We start from the raw sequence: 22,588 nt of genomic DNA on the forward strand, positions 1-22,588 counted from the left end.
TTATTTTACAAAATACTATAGGGCAATTCATTTTACAAATAAAAACTTTCCGGATATTAATTTTAATATATTAAAAAATGTACAACTTCGTTCAAGAACAACTCAAGGAAATGAAGAAATAAACTTCAATCAAACTCTACCGCAGTAGACAGATTTCATTCATACATACATAAATACTATTAAATTGAAATGAACTAAAAAATTTTCTCTGTATAAAATAAAAATGCTTGACATGCAAATGTAATTTTGAAAAGCTCTAAAAAAAGATACATACATGGACATTATGACATAATGTAGCTACTGTATACTATATAAATAAAAATATGAAACATTTCAATACATACTGTACTATAAGTGATACTGTGTTACTACATAATTCAGCAACTACAGCTTATAAACTGAATAGTATGTAAATATCATAATTACTACAATTTTGAAATCACAATATGGCCATCTACCAAAATATAGATTTAACGTCAAATTGACTTATTCAGTAATTAAAACAATATTGATAAATAAGTCATGTTGGCATTAGATCTGCATTTTGGTAGGCGCTCTATGATAGAAAATAATTTTTAAATCTAATTTTGAATAAAAAGAAGGAATCACACGTACATACATAATTATATTATACATAATAATATATAAGAAATACAACACATACTTATGAGTTAAAAACTCAAACAAAATAAAAATTGTAATTAGTTTTTAACTAACCCTTATTATTATTATTATTACATAAATTTCGACAAATAAATTGTAAAAAAAAAAAAAAATTTTTTTTAATGATACCAACCGAATATGTTTTCAAAAATTGTGGTTTTGTGCACTTGTAAAATAATGCTGCCAAAATATTTTTATAATTAATTTATGAAATATTATTGAATAAAAACTAACAACATAAATAAATATGTAGTCTTAGAGAATTCGCTATGACTTAGATAGACAAGATACTTAAGTTACGAGTATAAATGTATATTATGGTCACTCTATTTGATACTATGCATTTATGTAAACAGGGATGATTCAGTAATGTTTTTTTCCTATGTCTCTTAAATCACATGGAAAAATTAAAGTTGAAATAACGAAAAAGAATTTCTTGGAATTTCATAAAATTTTAATTCTTCTAAAGTTACAACGCATGGTATTCCGAAAGTATGTAAAATATAAAATAGAGTATAATATGTTGATTTCAACCACTTTATTAGCTCTTTCAAAAACATTTTATTTGAAGCTCCTACCAGCTTTACAAATAAAAATTTTATTAAATATTCTTAAAATCCTGTATTTCGACAACTGTATCTAGTGCTTTGATTTCGGATATTATATAATATTGTATACTTATTACTGAATCATCCTGTAGATATATCAATAATATAACAAACTATAATATTAATTTCATTAAACTAATTTTCTTGTAAAAAATAAATTATAAAAAATTTTATATTCTTACTAAATTTATCTTAAATAACAAAATTAAAATGAGAAGCTTAAATTGTTTTATGTTGATTAGTGTAGTTTCTAAATTAAAATAATTTTCAAAGAATTTATATTGCATATTACATAATATCATATAGTCTGTCTAGAGTAGAACTATTCTAAATTAAAATTTTCAAATTATTCAGGAGAAGATTCATTTGATTTTCATTCAAATTCCCCGAAGCTTAAATATTTTTTTGGAGAGAAATGGATTTAGGATTTGCTCTAAACAGGTGATATTACATAATATTGTTGTATTTATTAAAATCTTATACATACTTTAAATTTTTAATTGTTATGAAATTGTTTTTTAAATGTTATTTAAGATTTAATTGCCCCGTTATGGAAACATAATTTTTATTGTTTTTCTTATTTTATAACCTTACATGTATTTTTAATAAATTGACAAAGAGGAATTGAAAGGCCGAATTTTAAAGCTATTTATTAGAATATTATTGAAAGAAATTTTTTAAAAACTAAATTTATTCTATTAATTTTGTGAATATACCTATAATGATAATTGAAATTTTGTAAAAAATTTGGCTTTTTTAAGTTTTTCTAGTTCTAAAATTAGCATACCATTTTTCTATATGAATATATAAATATAGATTTAATTATTTGTACTTGTAAGAATTTTCATGTCCTGGTTTTTACTTATTATTTCTTAAAACACAGGAAATCATGCCACCGTTTTTAAAATTAACTTAAACATAACAGCTTGTTATAAAAAATTAAGTAACAGTCTCATTAAGCTGAGAGAGTTTTCACATTATCTCTCTCTAATTAAAAGACCATGTTGAGAGTATCCCAAATTTATGACAGTGCGGTTGGAAACGTTCAAAACTTTGCTTTTAAAGGTCACAAAATCACTCGGTATATTGACCAAATGAGAGAAAATCAAGGGATAATCTTATCAGAAAATCAAAATATTCAATTATAAATATGAAAAATCTAACCAGCTCCAAATTTTTCTTCTTATTAATAACTGTAAAATTCAAAAACAAAAAATTTATCATGTGTTAGTGCTCATATGCACATATAAAATTGATTGCCTTAACGGTTTATTTACCTCTTTCTACTTTTGTCAAACACATTATTGTCGAATAATATAAAAACTGTACATGATATCTAATAATTCCATGTACATATTATTTATTTTCACTAAAGTGGCATTATATTTTTTTTTCATGATAAAAATAATAATCGTACAAAATTTTTTAAACACCCTCAACTTTACTTAAAAACGACATGCTGAATATACAAATCAGCTCCCCATTTTATTATAATGTACTCAAACGCTTTCAAACTTAAATTTATTTAAAGACAACAATATGTATGTATTTATATATATTTATGACGCCAGAAATACAGAACCTACGTATGTACGTTAAAAATTAATTAAGATAAACTTTGAATCATTAATGAGCTATATATTATTAGAAAATATATTGCTGCAATGATAACACGTCTATAATATAGGCGAAATAACTCAAATTTTTTTAAGTCACCACTAAATTTAAATTTTCTACCTTGCAATCATAAAAAATATATTTGTGATTAGAATCATAAACGATTAATTTATACCTACATATTATATACTAAACTAAAACTAAATAATACTATAATGAAAAATTAAATAATAGGGGCATCTATCAAAATTGCAGATTTAACGCTTTGCTTAACTTATTGAGCAAATACAATTTCAAATTGCTGAAATTGTAAATCGGCGTTAGTCTGTGGCTATATTTTGGTAAACGTTCATATTGTTTAGAAAAGCAATGTGCAAAAAAAAAAACCACATTTTAATTGTTATTAACAAAATTTTTTTAAATCTAAATTACTTTTATTAAGAGTTCGTTAAAACAAAAAAAAAAAAAAAATATTCTTTTCACGCAATCTTCAAAATGTAAAATTAGGCAATAATTATTTTGGAAATAAAATATGAAAAAAAAAAAATTAAAAATATATATTTCAATTAAAATCAAAATAAAAAAAAAAGCATTATATTTTTAAAATAAATTTAAATTATATTATAAAAATATTAAATTTTAATTGATGAGTAAATATATACATATGAATAAAATGCATTAAAAATTGTGTTTTTCAATTTAATTTTCATTTTTTGAAAACTTAAAGCATGTTAGTAAACTCATGTAAGAGAACTGTATGAAATAAAATTAAGAAAAAGCAGTAAAAATCGTTAAGAGTCGTAACATTTCCCAAGGTAGTTTTAAATTTCCTGAAATCTCTTAATATTTTAAAGATTTCCTCAAATTTGCGTCTTTGCTCAAATATTAATTGTCTTGTTATACTCAAGAACTGCTTTTGCAGCCGGTCCAAAGCATTTGTAAAATTATTTACGGCCCCGATATTTTAGTATGTTTCCGAGTTTTTGGAAAATTTCATTATACATACTAATTCGGTTCCTGCTGCTTAAAGAACCACCTATAAGCAGTAATATTCAGACCTTGCTAACATTAGCCACTTTACTTTTCTGCGAACAGTTTTATATAATGGCTTTACTGCTAGAGAAGCTTATTTATATGCCAGGGAAAAAGTTAACAATTAAAGAAGGATGATTAAAGCTAAAGAAATTAATAAGTGGCTTAAAATTAAAATCAGAAAGTTCGAAAATATAATTACGGAGATACAGTGAAGAAAAATTAATTTCTAGACAAAAAATTTTATTCACTCCAAGTTTCAATATTGTATTACATTCTGAAGTGGAGCATAATAAAACAGCTTTCATTAATTTCTTTTAAAAAAAAATTATTCGAAGCCCCTATCTCTTTTAGTCCGGGATTTATGAGGTAAAGTAATAATTCTAACAAATTTTCTTAAACTTTTTTTTGATTCGCGAACCATTGAGATTTCGTTACTCACTGCGGAATAAAAAGTTTTACTAATTTTGACTCATCTTACATATCCTAATTTAGATTGGTATGAATCTGGGTATGATTCAAATCTTTCTGAATCAAGCTGCCACTTTAAAATTTGCAGTTTCATTATACGTTACCGCTAATATTGATTTTCAGTTTTGAATAGTGTCTAAACCCACTATTCAAAAATGGAAAAAATAATACATACATAAAATTCACAATTTACTTTATGATATATTTTTAAATTAATATTTTTGTATTTCTATAATTATTTCAATGTTTAACGTATTTTGTAAATACATATTTATGTAAATTTTAATTTTTTTTTTGTATACAATCATTTTACCATTCTCCAATTTACAAATTTTTGTTTCTATTCATAAACAATAACATTTTTTTCTTTTAATTTACAGAATTTCTAACAAATAAATTATTTAATTTTACACATTTGTACAAATTACACATTCATTCATAAAAATTCTTAACAATCATGACAATTTACATTATATTCACAAAAATTTATTGTGAATTAAAAAAAAAAAAAAAAGCATTCTAAAATAGAGTAAGGGCTATATAAAACCTCATAGCACTAAGGGCATAATATAAAACCTCAATTTTCCAAGATTAGCTTTTCCAAACTGTTTTAAGTTAATTATAATTTTTTTTGTTTTTTTAAGAAATGAAATATTAAAATTTTATACCAGTCTATTATTTAGTTTCTAATGCAAATTTTATTTATTGCAAAAGTCAGAAGAAAATTTTAAGATTGGCATAAATTCCATTATTTTCACTTATTTATTTTTGTGTTTATCAAACTAAAAATGCTGTAAGTAATAGGAGCATTTTGAATTAAAACATTAAACAAAATGTTTTTTATATTTCCTTTTTTTTTGCTCCTTATTATTCAAAATTTTCAATTTACATTGAATTATGTTGTATAAAAAAAATTCAAACTGCTAAAAAGTATACAATACGATTAAAATAATCTGCACCAATATAAGAAACAAACAATAATTTAAATAGCGAAGTATTAAATTGCACAACAAGCTTTTTCAAAATTATTATAACACCGTCATAGAGCCTATATATACATTATTAAAATAATAACACGTGTTTTTCTAAATGACAAAAATTTTCCTACTAAATGGTAATCAGTGTCGAACTTTTTTGAAAATTTTCTGAAATTCTCAATTGAGAACTGATTTTAATGTTAATTTTTTAAATATTTCTTAATCTTGAGCAAGTTCTAAAAATAAAAGTAGCAAAAGTATAATATAAAAAACCTCACTAGAATAATACAAAAGTAAGCAAAAATAAAATTAATCTAATATTATAAAAGGAATTGAATGATTCATCATAAACGACACAAAAAAAAATTATCCTGTTGCAATTTTTTCTTTTTCATAGGCAATTAAACTTAATTGATATTGTTTTCATTTACTATTTCTGACAGAAGTCTATTTAAACTATCAATTCCGGTTAGAAATCCTCCATCAGGACCATGATGAACTGCTGTGTTATTTTGTGATATTAGACTACCATTTAAATTTGTTGTGTGCATGAAAGTTGTATGAGCAAAATCTATCATTCTAATATCAACCAGTGAACAATTATCATTTTTTTTTATATTACAAGAATTTAAACAAGAACTTGATGCGACTGTTGTCCTATAATTTGATTGCTTTCGATACGGACGGGGAAAACGTCTATTACTTTCAGATTTACTCACATTATTATCATTATATATTGGATTTGTTATACTGAAATTTTTAATACAAGAGCTATTATTATCTTTAATCTTATTACTAAGCTTATTTACTATATCACTATTTTTGGAAGATTTACATGAGACATTAGATCGTTCATTAAGATTCTTATTAATATTTTCATTATTAACACAACAACATACATTATATCTATCACAACTAATGTTACTCTTATTGGATTTTAAATATTTCTTTGATGTTGATGTATTTTCATGAGATAAAATTATTGGTGCGCTTAAGTCTTTAGATGGTGGCGTAATAAATTGCGGTGTTTGAGCGCCAATTTCTCCCAGTTTAGCTTTCAATTCTTCAGATAAATTTGCCATTGTGGTTTTTATATTTGCTGTTATCGACAATTTTTTAGCTACAGATGAGGAATAATTGATCTTATCATCCGAAGATACTTCATCATCTTTTTCATTTCTTACTCTTTTCATGGCCGATTTTATACTTGTTGTGTTACAAAAATCTAATAATTTCTTATTTTTAGCGATTGTTTGATGTTGAACTTTCGGTCTTTGAATTATTACAGGATCACTTCGTGTTATATTATTAAAGTCTTTTGGTGATTGTGGTGACGAGTTTGATCTGTTATATTTACTTAAAATTTCTTCACTATCTTCCAATAAACTATTTTCAAAATCGGAACTGTTATCATCAGAACTATTGTTGCCTAAAATTTTATATAATTAGTTAAAAACAATATTAACAAAAATATTCTTACAAGTTTGCTTTCCAGATGCTACCGCTTTTAAATGCTCTGAAATGCCAGAGTAGTCATCACTGCTATTGCTACTATAATTCATCCATGAATCTCCTGACTGAGGACTTGATGCCAAAATATCTGGAACAGGTGGTTCAGGATCAAGAAAAACTGTCTCTTCAGAAATTGGAAAGAATGTGTGCGCTGATAAATGTTGTTCAAATGTTTTAGATTGGGAATCTGTTGTATGATCAGCAACAGTTTTCGCCAATTCATCGTCCTGACATTCGCATTTGGTAAATCTTTCACAAACGTCATTAGATTTTTCTTCTGTCAAATTCATGTCGAATTTTTTCGGACGTTTTAGGCAATTTCTTGAAGAATAAATAGCCGACTCGTCAAGAGAATTCAAAGAAATACTTATTTCGGTTGAATCATTTGATTGATCGGCGTCATAATGCAAGGTATTCGGATTTTGGTATACACCTAGATTCTTTTCTTTCTGGTCTAAAAGTTTATTATGTGAAACTTGTTTATCTTGTTTTATACTACTATTTATTTCAAAATTATTTTCACTATTTTTATCGCATTCAAAATCTACAAGAGCCGAAGTATCCGTATAATCTTCATAACCTTCATAAACAATTAAAAGTGAGCTATAATGCAAAATATAAATTTTAAAAAAAATTTAGATCTGTAAATAATAGAGTAAAATATTTCATATTTTAATCTTACCATGAATAAAATCTGAAACTTGATTGTTTCTCAATAACATTTCTTAATTGTGTTAATTTTTGGATCACTTTATTAATGATTTTTGTTCTTAATTTAATACCATTATAAAAGAATTTTCGTAAGGCATTTTTAAATCCATCTTCATTCAATTCTCGTCCCCAGTATTTATCACGCTTTATAAACTGATCTAAATCAATTTGATAAACTTGCATTCCACATAATCTTACACCTAATGTAGCAGAGGTACTAGCTGCACATTTTGCCATCTGTTTTGATCTTTTTTCAGCTGATGCATCATCACCATGTTGTCTTGTACCCATTTTTAAATCCAAAATACATGGATTACGAAATTGTGAAGTTATATTTTCTAACATTAAAAAATCTTAAAAAAAAATATCAAATATTAATTGCTATCAAATATTAATTAATTATTTCAAAATTTTTTTAAATAATATTTACATTGTTTATTGGAATTGTCAATTTGTTTAATACTCTTAATTACATCTGCTGCATTTCCATTTTTATGAACTTTCATTCTAAGAAAACAAATAAATGTTCCCACATTATTAAAACATATTTTTTAATTTTTTAATTAAATATTCAAAAAAATTACCTTAATACATCTTCACGTCTTCTTTTAGATACACTAACTTTTTTTATAACATGTTCATCGCGAAAATTTGGTGAATAGCGTTTCTCTAATTTCATACCACCCATAGTAGTTGCCTGCATAACACCTGAAAATTTATAATAAAACAGATATTTTAAATATAAAACTATTATTATAATATGAAATATAATATATTATAAAATATATATTGATTTTTAAGTAAATTCGTGAATATTTTCTAATATTAACTTTTGTATTCAATTAATTTTTTGTTAAAATTTTAAAATAGAAATGAAATTTGTGCGTTTAGAACATAACGTGAGGAATAATATTATGTTTCAAATGAGGAAAGCCAAATAATAAAAAATAAAGCACAAATGAAATAAGAATATAATTTAGATATAAACGCAGTAATGAACTATTAAAATTATAATTTAGCGATTACCGCTTGTAAGCTGAACCGTGTATTAATATCAAATTTTCGAAATCAAAGTTATACATGAAACGTTGTTTTAAATTTTAGAAATTATTTTTTTATCAAGATAAATAATAAATAATAATTTTGAAAAGTCTGCTAAATAAAAATTTAATTAAAAAAAAAAAACATTTACAAATTCTTAGTCACGTATTTTATTGTTTCGTTTAAAATTTTTCAATAGAAAAAATATTCCTCTATCTTATCTCAAAAAATAACTTTAATATAAGAATTTTTCTACAATTTAGTTTTGAATTTTTTTTAGCTTAAAACATAAAATATACGTGTGTATGCTTATAATATGTAATTTAATTTTGTTTTTGTTTTTTTTATACAAACCATTCCTTAAAAATTTCCTGTAATATTTAAGCTTTAAATTTTATTTTTCTAATACGACACTAATATTCTAATAATAAATACATTTTACACAATTTGAACAAAAAATATACCGAAAAAATTAAATCGCTTAAAAAGTTTAATATAAAACTTTCATTTCAATTTTAAGTTATAAAAACCTTTGCCAGTTGCAAAGTAAATTGAAATTTCAAAAATATTGATGTTATTTCTTCAATGTTATCGGTGATGTCGGTGGTGTCGTTCGATGGCCAGATGAATGCAATTTATTTAATCGCTCTTCAATATCTTTTATATTTTTGATAAATACTTCGAATCTCGTTTAAATCCCGATTTTTTTTTTCAATTCTAAAGTCTAATAGTATCACTGGAAAACATTTCAAATAAGTGATAGATGATACCTCCTTGATGAACAAGGATAAAATATATAGAGGGAAAAAAATATATATTAAAAATATTAATTTTTAAAACTATTTTCTTTTATTAAATCTATCATTGTTCTTCATTTATACGCACTCTTATTTTTATTATTTAAATTTTATATTTTTGACTTGAAATATTTAGAAAATATCAATTATGCTCAAACATACATTAATATAATATAGTTGTAATTTTACATTAAATACAAATAAACTTACATTTTTTTAAAATTATATAGATTTTTTTTCACTTAATTTATTTAAAGTTTATGAATTAAATATTTATTATGAAATTGTTCATTTAGTTACTTAATTTTAATCAATATAATTTTTTTTGTTACATACTTATTACCAACTTAATTTTATAAAACTTTTAAAATAAATAAATAAGAAAAAAAAAATCACAATAAATATTGTATAATAAAAGCATTAATACAATTAATTGAATAAATATTTGATACCATTTTAATGGACAATAAATTTAAGATAACAAATAGATACAATAATATGGTTTGAATCAACATATCTAAACACCGGTACTATAAACAATGATCCTGTGTTCTTCGATGAGACAGTAATGATAAAATGTCTAATGTAAAAGAAAAGGGTCTGGTTGAATAATAGTAATTTGATTAATCACATCATTAATTTAATTTTATTGAAATAATGATTGGAATTAAAATTAGATCCTTTTTGGTTGTTGTGAAGCAGACTTATACTCAATTTATAATTTATATTTTTTAAAATAAAGTTAAGGCTAAATTTCCTCTAAAACTTGTATGATTTTTTATTTTTTTTTTTTGTTTGTTTTAATTTTAATAATTTATTTTTTCAATTTAAATAAAATTTACATTACAAAATGTTTACAAACAAAATTTTGCACAAAAAAAAAATTATATAAGAAATTAAATGAAAACTTAAAGATAATCCTTTAATATAAAGTATAATAAATTTTTTGTATATAAATTACTTACAAAATATTTCTAGGCCTCCATAAATTCATAAATTATTCATTTTCTATCTTTACAAAAATACATATACACATATTATACATTATTATCATTAATATTACTAAAATATATTAACAATTTCCGAAAATTGAAATAAAATATGAAAAATTTGTTCAAAGATTTTGTAATAAAAAATAGTTTAATCAATAATAAATAATTGGAATAAGATCACATTTTTAGAATAAAAGACAATGCAACAGTTTTAATTCTATAGGTAGAATTATTAGAGTAACTTTATTAGCATTTATTTATTCTTAAACTCTTACTAAATTATTAATAAATTACATAATTATAGAAAAGAATAAAATTTTAATTATTAAAAGTTAATAGTATTTTCTTTTAACTTTAACTTATTTCAATTATTCAATTTGAATTTTTTAATTTATTATTTATTTTTATTGCATTTTACATGAAATTAAATGGTTAAAAAATAAATAAAAAGTCAAATGATAATTAAAAAAAATGGTTTAAAGAACTAAAAAATAAATGACATAATTGATGAGCATCTGTGTGATAATCTCGTGGGGGCTTTTATTTTGATTTTAATAGGATTTGCTATTTTATCTTGTTATAAAATATTTTATTTGGAAAAATTGCAAGCAATTTGATTTTATTTATTTGTGTATTATATTATGGTTATTTTTGTTTTTTTTTTTTTTGCTATATTTAAAGTTCATGTGCTAAAATTATAAAAGAAAAATGAAGATTAATTAATAAAAAGAATTTATTTACCTTTATATTTTGGAACAAATTTTTGAACTTCTTGTGGAATGTTCTGATAAAAGTCTAGTTCACGTAAATTTAATGGTTTAACCACTGTACTCTGATTAAGTAACATCAAACGTGTATGACCACCAACCTACAAAAGAGAATTTATAATTATACATAAATATTTTGAAATATTCAATAAAATTGTGAAGGTCAACTCTTCAAGTTATTTATGATTCAAATTAATAATTAAATTCATAAAATTTTAAATAATTCAATCTAATAATTACCTGATTTGATAGTGGATGCAAAGCAACCTCATCATCACATCCATCAGTAAAATCCTTAGAAATATTAGTTATCGTAGTATTAGTTGTTGTATTCAAATGTAATTCACTAGTTTCTGTACATACTGCGAATGAATTATTTATGTAATTACTACCAACTCCTTGATCACCATCAAAACTTAAACTGGATGAATCTGAACCTTGAAAATCATTTTGTCTACAAAATGATGTTTTTCGAGGTGGAGAATTTTTTGTTACATCAAATTTATATTGATTTAAATTTATATTAATTGAATTACTATATTGATTTTTGTCATTTATTAAAGAAGATTTTTGTAAATTTGTTGTTGATGTTGTTGTAACTGTTGTAGGTGGGTATCCATTATTTTCTATATTTTTTATTTCACTTATATTTTCATTTAATCCAATTTTATAATTACTACTGTCATTATTTTTTAAAACTGTTGAATTACTGGTGGTTTTTAGAATTTGTTGTTGAAGCGAATCTATCGCATTTTCAATTGTATTAAATTCAGTGGGCTGGTGATCTTGTTGTTGTAAATTTAAGGAATATGATGGTTGATTTATTTGGAATTGTGATTGATTATCATGTCGTAGTTGTTGGTGTTGTTGTTGTTGTTGATCTTGTTGTGAATTACCAAGTGAACTATTGATAAAATTTTCTTGATAATTATTTTGATGTTGTATTTGTGTTTCTATATGTGGAACATGCTGACGATATGACTTGTAGTCAGATTCTCCCATGCCCCAATCACCTAAAAAAAATAACATTCCCTTGTTACCTGTTATTTTAATTTTTAGGTATTTTTTTTTTTCAATAATTTTATTAACGGTTTTGGAATTTAAAACTAGTTTTTTTTTTAAGCCCTTTGTTATTTTTTTTCTAGGCCTGAAATTAAATATAAATATAATTGTTTTTAATTATTTATAATTCGGACATAAATATTCAAATTAAATTATATACTATATTATAATAATAATAAATAAGAAATTAAATGATTGTTTCCTTTTTTAAAAAGAAAGAACAAGATCCTAAAATCTCAACTATAAGACCTACTAAAATCAATTCAACTCTAAAAAACAGTTTGAAAGATACTTTAAAATCTATGGATCCGGCCTGGTTTGTTATTCTAACCCTGGTTTGTAATTGAACTAACCAGGACAGTGGTTCATTCATAAACTTGATATTTTCTTTTCAATTTAAATTTTCGCGTTACAACAATATTATTAATAGCGGATCATATAAGTTCATTATGGAATCCGTATCCGCAAAAGGCAAACGTTGCAGATGAATAAAAAATATGAATGAAAATTTTTGCTTATAGATCTGATTTAAGCCTCAAAAAGCCTAAAAAGAAAATTAAAAAAAAATTATTAAATATTGAACTTGCAAAACATTGATAACAGCGTTTGTTGTGTTAAAAAATAACACTTAGTTTATTATAAAATGTGCTTACACATAAAAAATCTTACTCACTAAACTCGACTCATTGTTTCAAAAGAAAAGAATAATATATGCAGACCGAAAGAAATTATGAGCATTGGAGCTATTTAAATATGCAATTATTTTGTTAAACACACAAAAAAAAAAAAAAAAACAAAAAAAAATTTAAAATTAAAAAATTCCCCGATGACGTCACCTTTTCGAACGTCAGCACCACAGATTGTACTAATATAAAGCTTGTTCGAAAATTACTACAGTGTTCTACAAAGAAAGTAATTCTAAAGTTTTTTGTAAAAAATTATTTTCAGTTAGAATAAATCTTAGTGTAAATAAATTGTAGAATCTTGAGGGCAATTCAAAAAGTATTATAAACAAAGAAAATAATTAGTTTTTCTAGATTTATAATTATGTAAAATAGGATTTTTAAGTTAGAATTTCAAATACATGTCTAAAATTATGGAAAAATCCTCATTTTTCTTGTACTAATAGACAATGAAATTTAATAAAACGTAATGAAATTAATAATGGCATTACATACAATCGTATATACGTAGTATGTGTGTAATAAATTATTTGGTGAGAAACAAAAAGGTAAATAACTTCTATCTAGTTCAACTTTTTTCTTAAAATGAATTAAATTCAACAAAAAATCTGAAAAAAGAAAAAAATATATTGAATTTCCAAAACGAAAATGAAGTATTTAAGTAAGTGTATTGTTCAATTCGTTTTTCATAATCGAAATAAAACAATCAAAGTATTTATTTTGAGAACAAAAAACAAATGATCCAAATGAATTTTCATTTTTCGAACAACAACAATAAAAACAAAATTTTTAATGTACACATTTCCTTATTATTACTGACAAAGAACAAGAACTAACAATAAGAAGAAACGAGGAAAATGAAAACAAATTTTATGTTTTTAATTTCACAACGTTTCCACGAAACATAAGAAGAAAAAAAAAATTTTTCAATAAGATCAATATGCGCCGCACTATTCATAAGTTTTCCCATTTTCCAATAAGTATATGTATATGTGTGTGTGTAAATAATTTTATAAATTTAATAGTTTTCGTTTCAAGTTTTGCATTTTGACAAAATGGCACAAAATTTTGACTGTAAAATATTAATTATAATACGCTCATACCTATTTTTTTTAAACAATTCATTAGAAAGAGGTGACGTGGCAAAAAAATTGTTTTAACTCTTTGTCTAGCAAAATTTTTATAAATAATTAAAGTTACAAAAATTTCCCCCCCTTATTATCAAGGAAATTTTCGATACGATAAACGATAGCTAAAATTTATCACTAATTATCGGTATTTTCGTATTATCAACACATAGATGATAAAAAAATTTTTTCTTAAAAATTGTAGTATAAAATAAGGTTCTACGGGGTCAAATTGTATTCATTGCACAATTGAAATTTTAAATAAAAAATTATGATTTTTCTTTTTTTTTTATTTTAAGAAAAGGTTATTGAATTATGGCCCATTTGGTATTATTGTCTTTTTCTTTTTCCATTCTATTTTAAGTATAAAATTCTTCTAGTCCTAGAAAGTTATTTAATTTATATCTAATTGATTATAATTTAGTAAAACAATATTGGTACTTTCATTTTCAATTAAAAAATTCAGATTAGCCGCCTATCGGTAAGAGAATTTTGAATAAACAACAGAGCAGATTCAAATTTGTCAAAGAATACTTATATCATTTCCCGTTCAAAGCGTTCAAACCTAAAAAGTCGAGTTCGTTTCTATGATCAGAGAATACTGAGATCACACTCGAAATAATTAATATTCTCTTGTTCGAAAAACGTACTCAGATTTCCATAGAATTCACATGCATACTGTTTTGTTAATTCGAATTTGAAAATGTAAAAAAAAATTTACTCTTATCAAATAAAAGTAAAAAAATTGTTTATTTTCTTGTTTTCTTATTTTCTTAATTAAAAAAAATGTTTTATTATGTTAATTAGCTTATTTACGCACGTTTAGAAGAAATTGTGAAAGAACGGAAGGGAAAAAATATGAAAATTTCAAATGCTTATGGCAATTAAACCCAAGTTCATTATTAAAATTCAGTTCTTTCTACGTACATCGCATGCATACTCTGAAGATGCGTAAAATAACAACAGCAAGTCTATGCCAGTTCTTAATTTAGTTAATTTAATTGAGAATTAAAAATATGACATGAAAAAATGGTAGATTGCTTCAATATCTACAATTTTAAAGAAATCTATTGATCACTTCCTTAAATATGGTTTAAAATTCGTATTTGGCTCCTAATAGCAACCCCTTTCTTAAGCTTTAATTTTACCGAAATTTCAATTTTCTATAAAAATGCTAATTTTTCATTTAAAGGCATGTTCGGCCAGAAATTCGAAATATGTATAGGGAAAAAATTGCAACCATCACATTCCTACTCTAACCTTTTTTTTTAATGCGTGACCCCCACTTTATCTCTACCACAATGTTGGCTTACTTTTTTAATGTAATGTAAAGCAATATTCAATTCTAAATTTTTGCTATCTAATCTCTAATATTGGTTAAATTTATTAATTGATTCAAATGAAATTTTAAACATTGTTATCTAATGTTAAACAAAAATAAATATTAATGTTGTGTAAACTAATAACTAATGTACATAATTAAAAATTGTTTTTAAGAGGTTTCTTTAAATATTTAAATAAGAACACACATATGCACATGCAACAATAAAAAAATAAGTAAAATTAAGTTTTTTTTTTAGTTAAACAATTTTAAATTTAACGTTTTAGCATTTTGTAAATACGAAACAATCCATAAATTAGTTTATAAAAGTAGCACATTTCCAAATCAAAATATTTTATCCAAAGAACTATGTTCTATGTTATATTTAAATTGCTCATCACTGATGTGTTTTCATAAAAGTCGGTGGTGCTACTGAATAATGTGTTCTGTATGCAATTTGGTATTTGGTTGAAAAACAATAGTTGTGTTTATGTCGAACAAATTTTTTCAAATGAACGCCTATGGGTCAAAAATGCGCAATTATTTAGCACATTTGAAAAAGTGATTTTGTATCTAAAGTTGAAATTCACTCGTTTTCTAAGTAAGTAATTCAAACTCTTTGATTGCATGAAAATTCGGTGGTTGCAATTAAAAATTTTTTAAAATATTTATTGTGCAGTCATCAAATCTTAAGCTTAGTTCTTAACTTCTGTTAAATATAAAAAAATGAAATATTTTTTGTAGAATGAATTTTTGCATAACTTATTAAAATGCAGTTGCCCTATTATTTTCTCGCCTATAATGATAAATAGAAAATTTTATTTTACATTTTAAACATTATTTTTGCATTTAATAAATATGCATTCAACCGCACGCTTGCTCTGTTCATTTAATTTTAATGATAGTATGTAATTTTATAATAAAATAAAAGTAAGTCACAATACAAAATACTAGTTATGACCTTGTTAATTTTGTGATCGTCTTACTTTATAAAAGTTTTGGTTGTATTCTTATTAGAAAATTGCTTTTTAAAAAAGGGTCTAAAAAATAGAATTTGATTTTAATAATAATAATATAAAGCAGGAACACAATTTATACTTGCTATTCATGGACCAATATCATTTTCACACAATTTAATGTATTAACTTGAGAATTTTACAGGGTGTACATATATCATTAGAGTTAGACGGTTTTTGTGCAAATTTTACAAAATTGTGTGGTAGGGCATGCTAAATTTGATGACCTGAAATAATTACAAAAACAAAATTATTGTGATTTGGAGTTCGGATGCAAAATGAGGGGCTCAGAAGCAGAGTTGCATATGCCACAATGTGGGTTATACCACTTTGCTTTTGAAAAATCACAAAATTTTTACAAAAGCAAAAGTACTTTGGTGAGAAATAAATAGGAAAAAAAAACTGTTTCGAAACTTTGCAGCAGAAAAAATTGTTTTTTTATTATTTGTGGCCAATTTGTGGTATTTTTTGTTACGCCATTCTGATGCAAGTATGCATCTGCATTTCGGTTTGCATTTGATTTTCATGTTTAAAAACAATACCTTCAGTGGTTTAGACTGGTAAAATTTCTAAAACTACCTCTATACGATTGATTTTAAGCAATATAAAATTATTAAAATAAAAATGTTTTACTTAATTAAAATGTAAAAATATTAATATTAATATCTTTGATTCTTGAAGGAAATGCAATTGAAGCAGGAGGGTACCATCTACCGGTTATTAACCAAAATAATTCAAATAGATCACTTTTTTGCTCTTCCTTTTAGACTTATTTTAAGAGCAAAAGTCAAACAAAGACCGAAACATATATTAATTTTAAAAGCTTGAACGAAAAATTTTAAAACTAATTAATAAGTTGCTTTATTTAAAACAAAAATTTTCCTATTCAATAACAAAATCGCTATTAAATTTCCTCCACACTCTCAAATTTTATTTTGTTATATCAATCTAGAAATAATATTGATAATTTTATATAAAACAAAAAACCTTGGAAATTAAAATAATAAAGGTAAATAAATAAGTAAGGTGATAACCTGATGAAGTTAAGAATATTTTTGGAAAGTGCGTACATATATGTACATATAAAACTATTATAAGAGCCTTTATAACGCATGTATGTATGTATTTATGTAACTTATTTATTCCAATTAGATATTGTGCCATTCATTAATATTATTCATGTGACTTAAAAAAAAGTTTATAATTAAACCTTTTTTACAGAACTTAGTTTTAAAATTTTCTATAAATCTAGTATAATAAATCCTGAATTAATTTTTAAAAGAAAAAGACTAAATTATAATAAAATTTATTGCGAATGTATTGTAAATATATTTTATACATTACATATATATATATATATATATATATGTACATCGATCAGTATTTATACACATTATAATATTCTTTTTCTTGATTTAGCAATATTGTGTATGTAGGTATTTTTATATTTGAAAGAGCAATTAAAATTATAAATCTGTATTCCTTCCTATTCACTTACCTTTTTTAAATAATTTTCTTTAAATATTAATAATTTGACCCTTTCTTTCAATTGATATTTATTTAATAAGGAATTTTTCATAAAATATTTATATCTTCTTTTTAATAATATTATGAATAATACCATAGGTATACCTCGATTTTATATGTTAAGTTATAATATTTTATCTATTCAGCATAAAAAAAAAGTAATGGCGGTCCCCCGTATTTTTCTTTTCCAAAAAAAAAAAAATAGTTTTACTATCTTCCGAAATAAACACTAATTATTCACTCTTTATTTTAATTATTCTTATTTGTTTAATTAAATATTGTTTTTATTCTCAATCATCATTACACTCTCAACAGTTTTTTTATTATTTTCTTTTTTATTTTCACTTAAAATTACTTATTTCTCAGCATTTGCAAAATGAACTAAAAAAGGTAACTAAAGTTTGACATTTCTTTTTATTAAATTTTAATTATGATTTACGATTACGATTTACGATACGATTAAACACTATTATTATACAGTATTGCCAATAGTTTTTGTAGACAATCACAAATCTAGAAAAATCGCACTAGACTATCTTGTTTACACTATTATTATTACACTCTTACACAGTATTGCCAAAAGTTTTTGCCGTACCATACAACCATATAAAATCTAGCAAAAATAATAGCTGGAAAAATGAATTTGTTTTTTATGATTACATTAACATTTAAATTTTTTATTTTAAGTATGCAAATAAACTTCGAGTCATGCAACATCTTCATAGTAGGGGTGCGACGAAATGTACATTTGTATGATGTTTCTCATTTGTACCTCACCAATTAATATCTGAACTATCAAAATTTTATGTGCCATTTAGATATTTGTAAAAATGTAAGGTACATTTCAATAGTGTTATAATACAAATGGCAAAATCAATTATTTAAATTAGTCTAATAAAAGTGTGTGCAAAATTTTTGGATAGTGATCAGGCGATTTTAATTTTGCTTGAAATTCAAGATATTATCAGAAAATTTCAATGTGATTTGTAAACAGCCATCAGACTTTATCGTAAACTTAGTCTTATATTTTATCATAATATCTTTACAACAAAATTTAATTACGGTTTTCTTATCAGTTTAACATTAAAATTTAAAATTTAAGTGAATTAGTTTTCGCCAGCGTCAAAAAATATATTGAAATTTAAAATTTAGTTCTGTCTCGTGGGAGGGATTTAATTTAAATAATTTAAATTTTTTTTCAATTTTGAGTGTTTAAAATGTTGATGTTTATATGAAAATCCCTTTACCGATGGTCCATTAAATTCAAATAACAATAACTCTATAGTGTCATGTAGTTACACAGAAACCGCTAGGGGATTTGTTAAAAACTAATCGAATTCGACAATTGACATTTGACATTATAAAGACGTTATGCATGTTGTGCTCCCAATTATTATTGAAAGCTTTTTTGAATTGAATTCAAGAAGCGTTTGAATTGGGTGAAACAAAAAAGCCGCAAAATAATTGTTTCACAGTTTTTTTTGAAAATTAGTGTTTAAAATACAGAGTAAAATGACAAAATTAACTTCTTAATTTTTTCGCGTTAATTTTAGGATGGATAATCTTACTATATACACCGAATCACCAGGAGGATGCAGGAAGCGTAAAAGAGAGTATTATGAAACAGAGCTTCAAACACAAAAAGAAGAAGCAAAGACAGTGTTGAGTAGTAGTTCGAATGGAATCGTTAATCCAGCATTCAGATCATCTACTCCAAACAAGGAGTTTACAAGGCCTATTCGAAAATTTTCAAAACGATTCAAATCTGTTAACCTAAATAAGGAAAATGTTAGAAATATTTCTGCGCAAACGGAATCTGCACCTGAATTACAATCTCAGAAAAACAAAGTCTGCGAGCTTGAGAATCCATTTGAAGTAGTAAGGAAACTCCCCGCCAAAAAAAAGAAACCGGATATAGAAGAATGTTGCTTTGAAAATGCGGCTCTAAATTTAAATGCACCTGAAAAAGTTTTTAATCCTTTTGAAATACGCAGAATAACGTCCCCATCAAAAGAAACAACATTAGTAAAAGATTCTTGCTTTGTTAATAATGGGCTAGACATACGAGTTCGAGATACAAATGTTAATCCTTACGAAGTAGCTCGTTCAAAATCTCCTGTTCAGAATCCTGTTAATGGAATATTGAATCCTGCTTTGGATATATGTTCTCCAAATAAGATCTCGGATCTCAAAAATTTTGCTATAGCATTACCTTTCCAACCGACAACAACTTGCCGAATTGATTTTGGAAATATTCCGCTGGAAAGTTTGTTGAGAGAAGAAACTTCAAATACTTTAAAAAAAACACTAGAAGTGATTGCGGAAGATGATGAAATTGATATTGGAAAAGAATTAGATTGTTATCAATTGGAATTAGAAAACAGTATTAATGAGGCGAAGTTAAAAAAGAGTAGCGCTGAAATAATAAACTCTAATTTGATGCAAGGGGACAGCGAAAATGTCGTACTTGAAAATACACCTATAACAGACAAAATCTCACCTAGTAATATATTGGAAATGTCATTTATAGCTAATGAAAACAAGGGCAGTGATACCAAAAACGAACAAAATATATCAGAAAGCGAACCAGAAATAAATTTATCTCATCCTAATAATATTGTTACGGGTGATCCAGAAAAAACTGTGAAAAATGATCAAGATTCAAATTCATCTATGAGTGGGAACCCTGATTTAGAAGAACCAACACCTTTTGTTAGGTATTACAGAAAGCCTTTAGTATTGAGTAAACCACAAGAAATGGGTAATTTGGAAGATATAGCAGATGAACCCATAAAAGAAGTGAAATTGAAAATTGGCACAGCAATTCGAAAAAGCATACGAAAATTCATAACTCATTCAAATAAAAAAGTGGAAAATGAAAACAATATCGAACTAAGAGAAAATAACGAAGCAACTGATTTAAACCAAAACCACAATATATTTCGTTCAATTCGACAAAGTTTGAGACGTAAACCATCTAAGACTAACCAATTGGATCAAGAACCAAAAATTAACCAAAACGAAATTTCGATTGTTGATTGTACTGAAAGAACTAAAGTTTTTCGTTCACCAAAATTTAAAAATCAAACCAAAGATAATTTAAAAACAGAGAGGTTAAAAAATATTTTTACAAAAAATAAATATAATTTTTAAAAACCCTTATTAAACCCAACTACATCATATTTTAATATTAAATATATTTATAATATGCGTACTGATTAAATATTTATTGATCTTCGATAGTTTGGGAATATCAAATCTCAACCAATCTTTCACGACATTGATTTAAGACTTAAAATAGCACAAAGTAAAAATTTAGTTTACTTTACACAGATTCTATAAATTTTAATTTTTATAATAAAGAAAATAAAATAAAATTTGGTTTTTTTTTTTGCTTACGAAACTTCCAAATTTAATATTTAACTCTTATATAAATACTGTAGTTACTAATATGCTTATTTCTACTTTAAGGAAGAAATTAAAGTAATTTTAAAGTGCAAGAAATCTACGTATATTTTCTGAACCAAAATTAAAATATTTTGTTTTTCTGTAGAAATTTCAACATGCTTTCCCTTTTTGCGACAAACGTTTTATTTTATGAAAAAGTTGAGCAGAAGATTCGTCTCTGGATGGTAAATCAGAATTCAAATCTATGCATAATTTTCTATTATTAAATTTAAAAACTTTATAATTTATATCTTCATCTTGTAATTGATGTATTTTGATGTGTTTGAAAAACTCAAGCCAGGTTTTATATAGAAGATCGCAGCAAGGACACTGAATTACATCAATATTTTTTTGGTTTTTCCAATATGTTTCACCTCGTTGGTGATATCGTAGCTCAAAATGTGAATGAAATAAGTGAGTGGGACAGAAAAAGTTACATATTTTGCAATATGACTCTTCAGGATTTTCTGTTTTTTTCGAAATTTTTTTCAACAAAAACTTCTCTCCTTCTTGATTGTCAAATTTTGACCATCTACTATTATTATTAAACTGATATTCTTGAAAAGTTAAATCATTGTTTTGATAAAATTTGCATGATTTTTGAGAAAACAATAATGCTGGAATCATAAATTTAGTTTCTTTAAAGTATTTCCATTTAGCCTTTTTGTCATTTTTATTTAATTCATAATTATCTATTACTTTGCTTATTATATATCGAATTTTTGCTGAGATTACTGCAACTATAAATTAAAAAAAAACTTTAAAATAAATGTATTTGTAAAATATTTCAATTTACTAACCAGTTAATGGAGGGTCAAAAGATCTTGCTAAATGATTTTTTTCTGTACTTTTTTTAAAAGCGTCATAAAATAAGGGATTGCTTTCATCGTAAAAATATGGTTTCTCTTTTAAAAAATTTATTATTTTTAATATAATTTCATCGTTTTTATTATTTGTAAACATGACTAAAAACGCACTTCAACCTCCTTCAAATTTGAATTTAGTTTACATTATACAGTAGATTGACATAACAAAAATATCAGCTGTGAGCTGTCACAGAAAAAAGAAGACACGAAAGCGACACATTATTGAAACAATCATAGCAACATATTTAGCACATTCAATCGCTCCTATGAAATCATTTGTGATTGATCACAATTATGTTTTGTTGTTATTGAAGTTCTGAAGAGCGGATTTGTGATGATAATGTTATTTTT

At 24.3% G+C, this 22,588-nt stretch overlaps 3 protein-coding genes across 6 annotated transcripts; 1 reads left to right on the forward strand and 2 right to left on the reverse strand.

Moving 5' to 3' along the window:
* Positions 1–4,729: 4,729 nt before the first annotated feature.
* LOC129619262 (uncharacterized) lies at positions 4,730–18,284 on the reverse strand. 4 transcript variants are annotated; one of them, XM_055534432.1, is made up of 8 exons: positions 18,030–18,284; positions 11,429–12,201; positions 11,163–11,289; positions 8,176–8,299; positions 8,022–8,098; positions 7,563–7,944; positions 6,849–7,483; positions 4,730–6,797 (listed from the first exon to the last, which is right to left on the reverse strand). In XM_055534432.1, exons 2-8 carry the CDS (start codon positions 12,188–12,190, stop codon positions 5,776–5,778), a joined length of 3,129 nt encoding a protein of 1,042 aa, XP_055390407.1. In that variant the 5' UTR covers positions 12,191–12,201; positions 18,030–18,284; the 3' UTR covers positions 4,730–5,775. The 4 variants fall into 4 exon arrangements, with proteins under 4 accessions (XP_055390407.1, XP_055390405.1, XP_055390406.1 ...); XM_055534430.1 differs by having other exon boundaries at positions 11,429–12,335; XM_055534431.1 differs by having other exon boundaries at positions 17,896–18,284.
* Positions 18,285–19,354: 1,070 nt separating this feature from the next.
* LOC129619281 (uncharacterized) lies at positions 19,355–21,284 on the forward strand. The gene has a single exon (XM_055534458.1). It carries the CDS (start codon positions 19,479–19,481, stop codon positions 21,075–21,077), a length of 1,599 nt encoding a protein of 532 aa, XP_055390433.1. The 5' UTR covers positions 19,355–19,478; the 3' UTR covers positions 21,078–21,284.
* Positions 21,285–21,454: 170 nt separating this feature from the next.
* Positions 21,455–22,353, reverse strand: LOC129619304 (uncharacterized). The gene is made up of 2 exons (XM_055534492.1): positions 22,172–22,353; positions 21,455–22,111 (listed from the first exon to the last, which is right to left on the reverse strand). Exons 1-2 carry the CDS (start codon positions 22,332–22,334, stop codon positions 21,483–21,485), a joined length of 792 nt encoding a protein of 263 aa, XP_055390467.1. The 5' UTR covers positions 22,335–22,353; the 3' UTR covers positions 21,455–21,482.
* Between the last annotated feature and the right edge of the window lie 235 nt (positions 22,354–22,588).

This window comes from Condylostylus longicornis, unplaced genomic scaffold (assembly GCF_029603195.1).
Source record: "Condylostylus longicornis isolate FDR11 unplaced genomic scaffold, ASM2960319v2 ptg000011l, whole genome shotgun sequence".
Lineage (NCBI taxonomy): Eukaryota > Metazoa > Arthropoda > Insecta > Diptera > Dolichopodidae > Condylostylus > Condylostylus longicornis.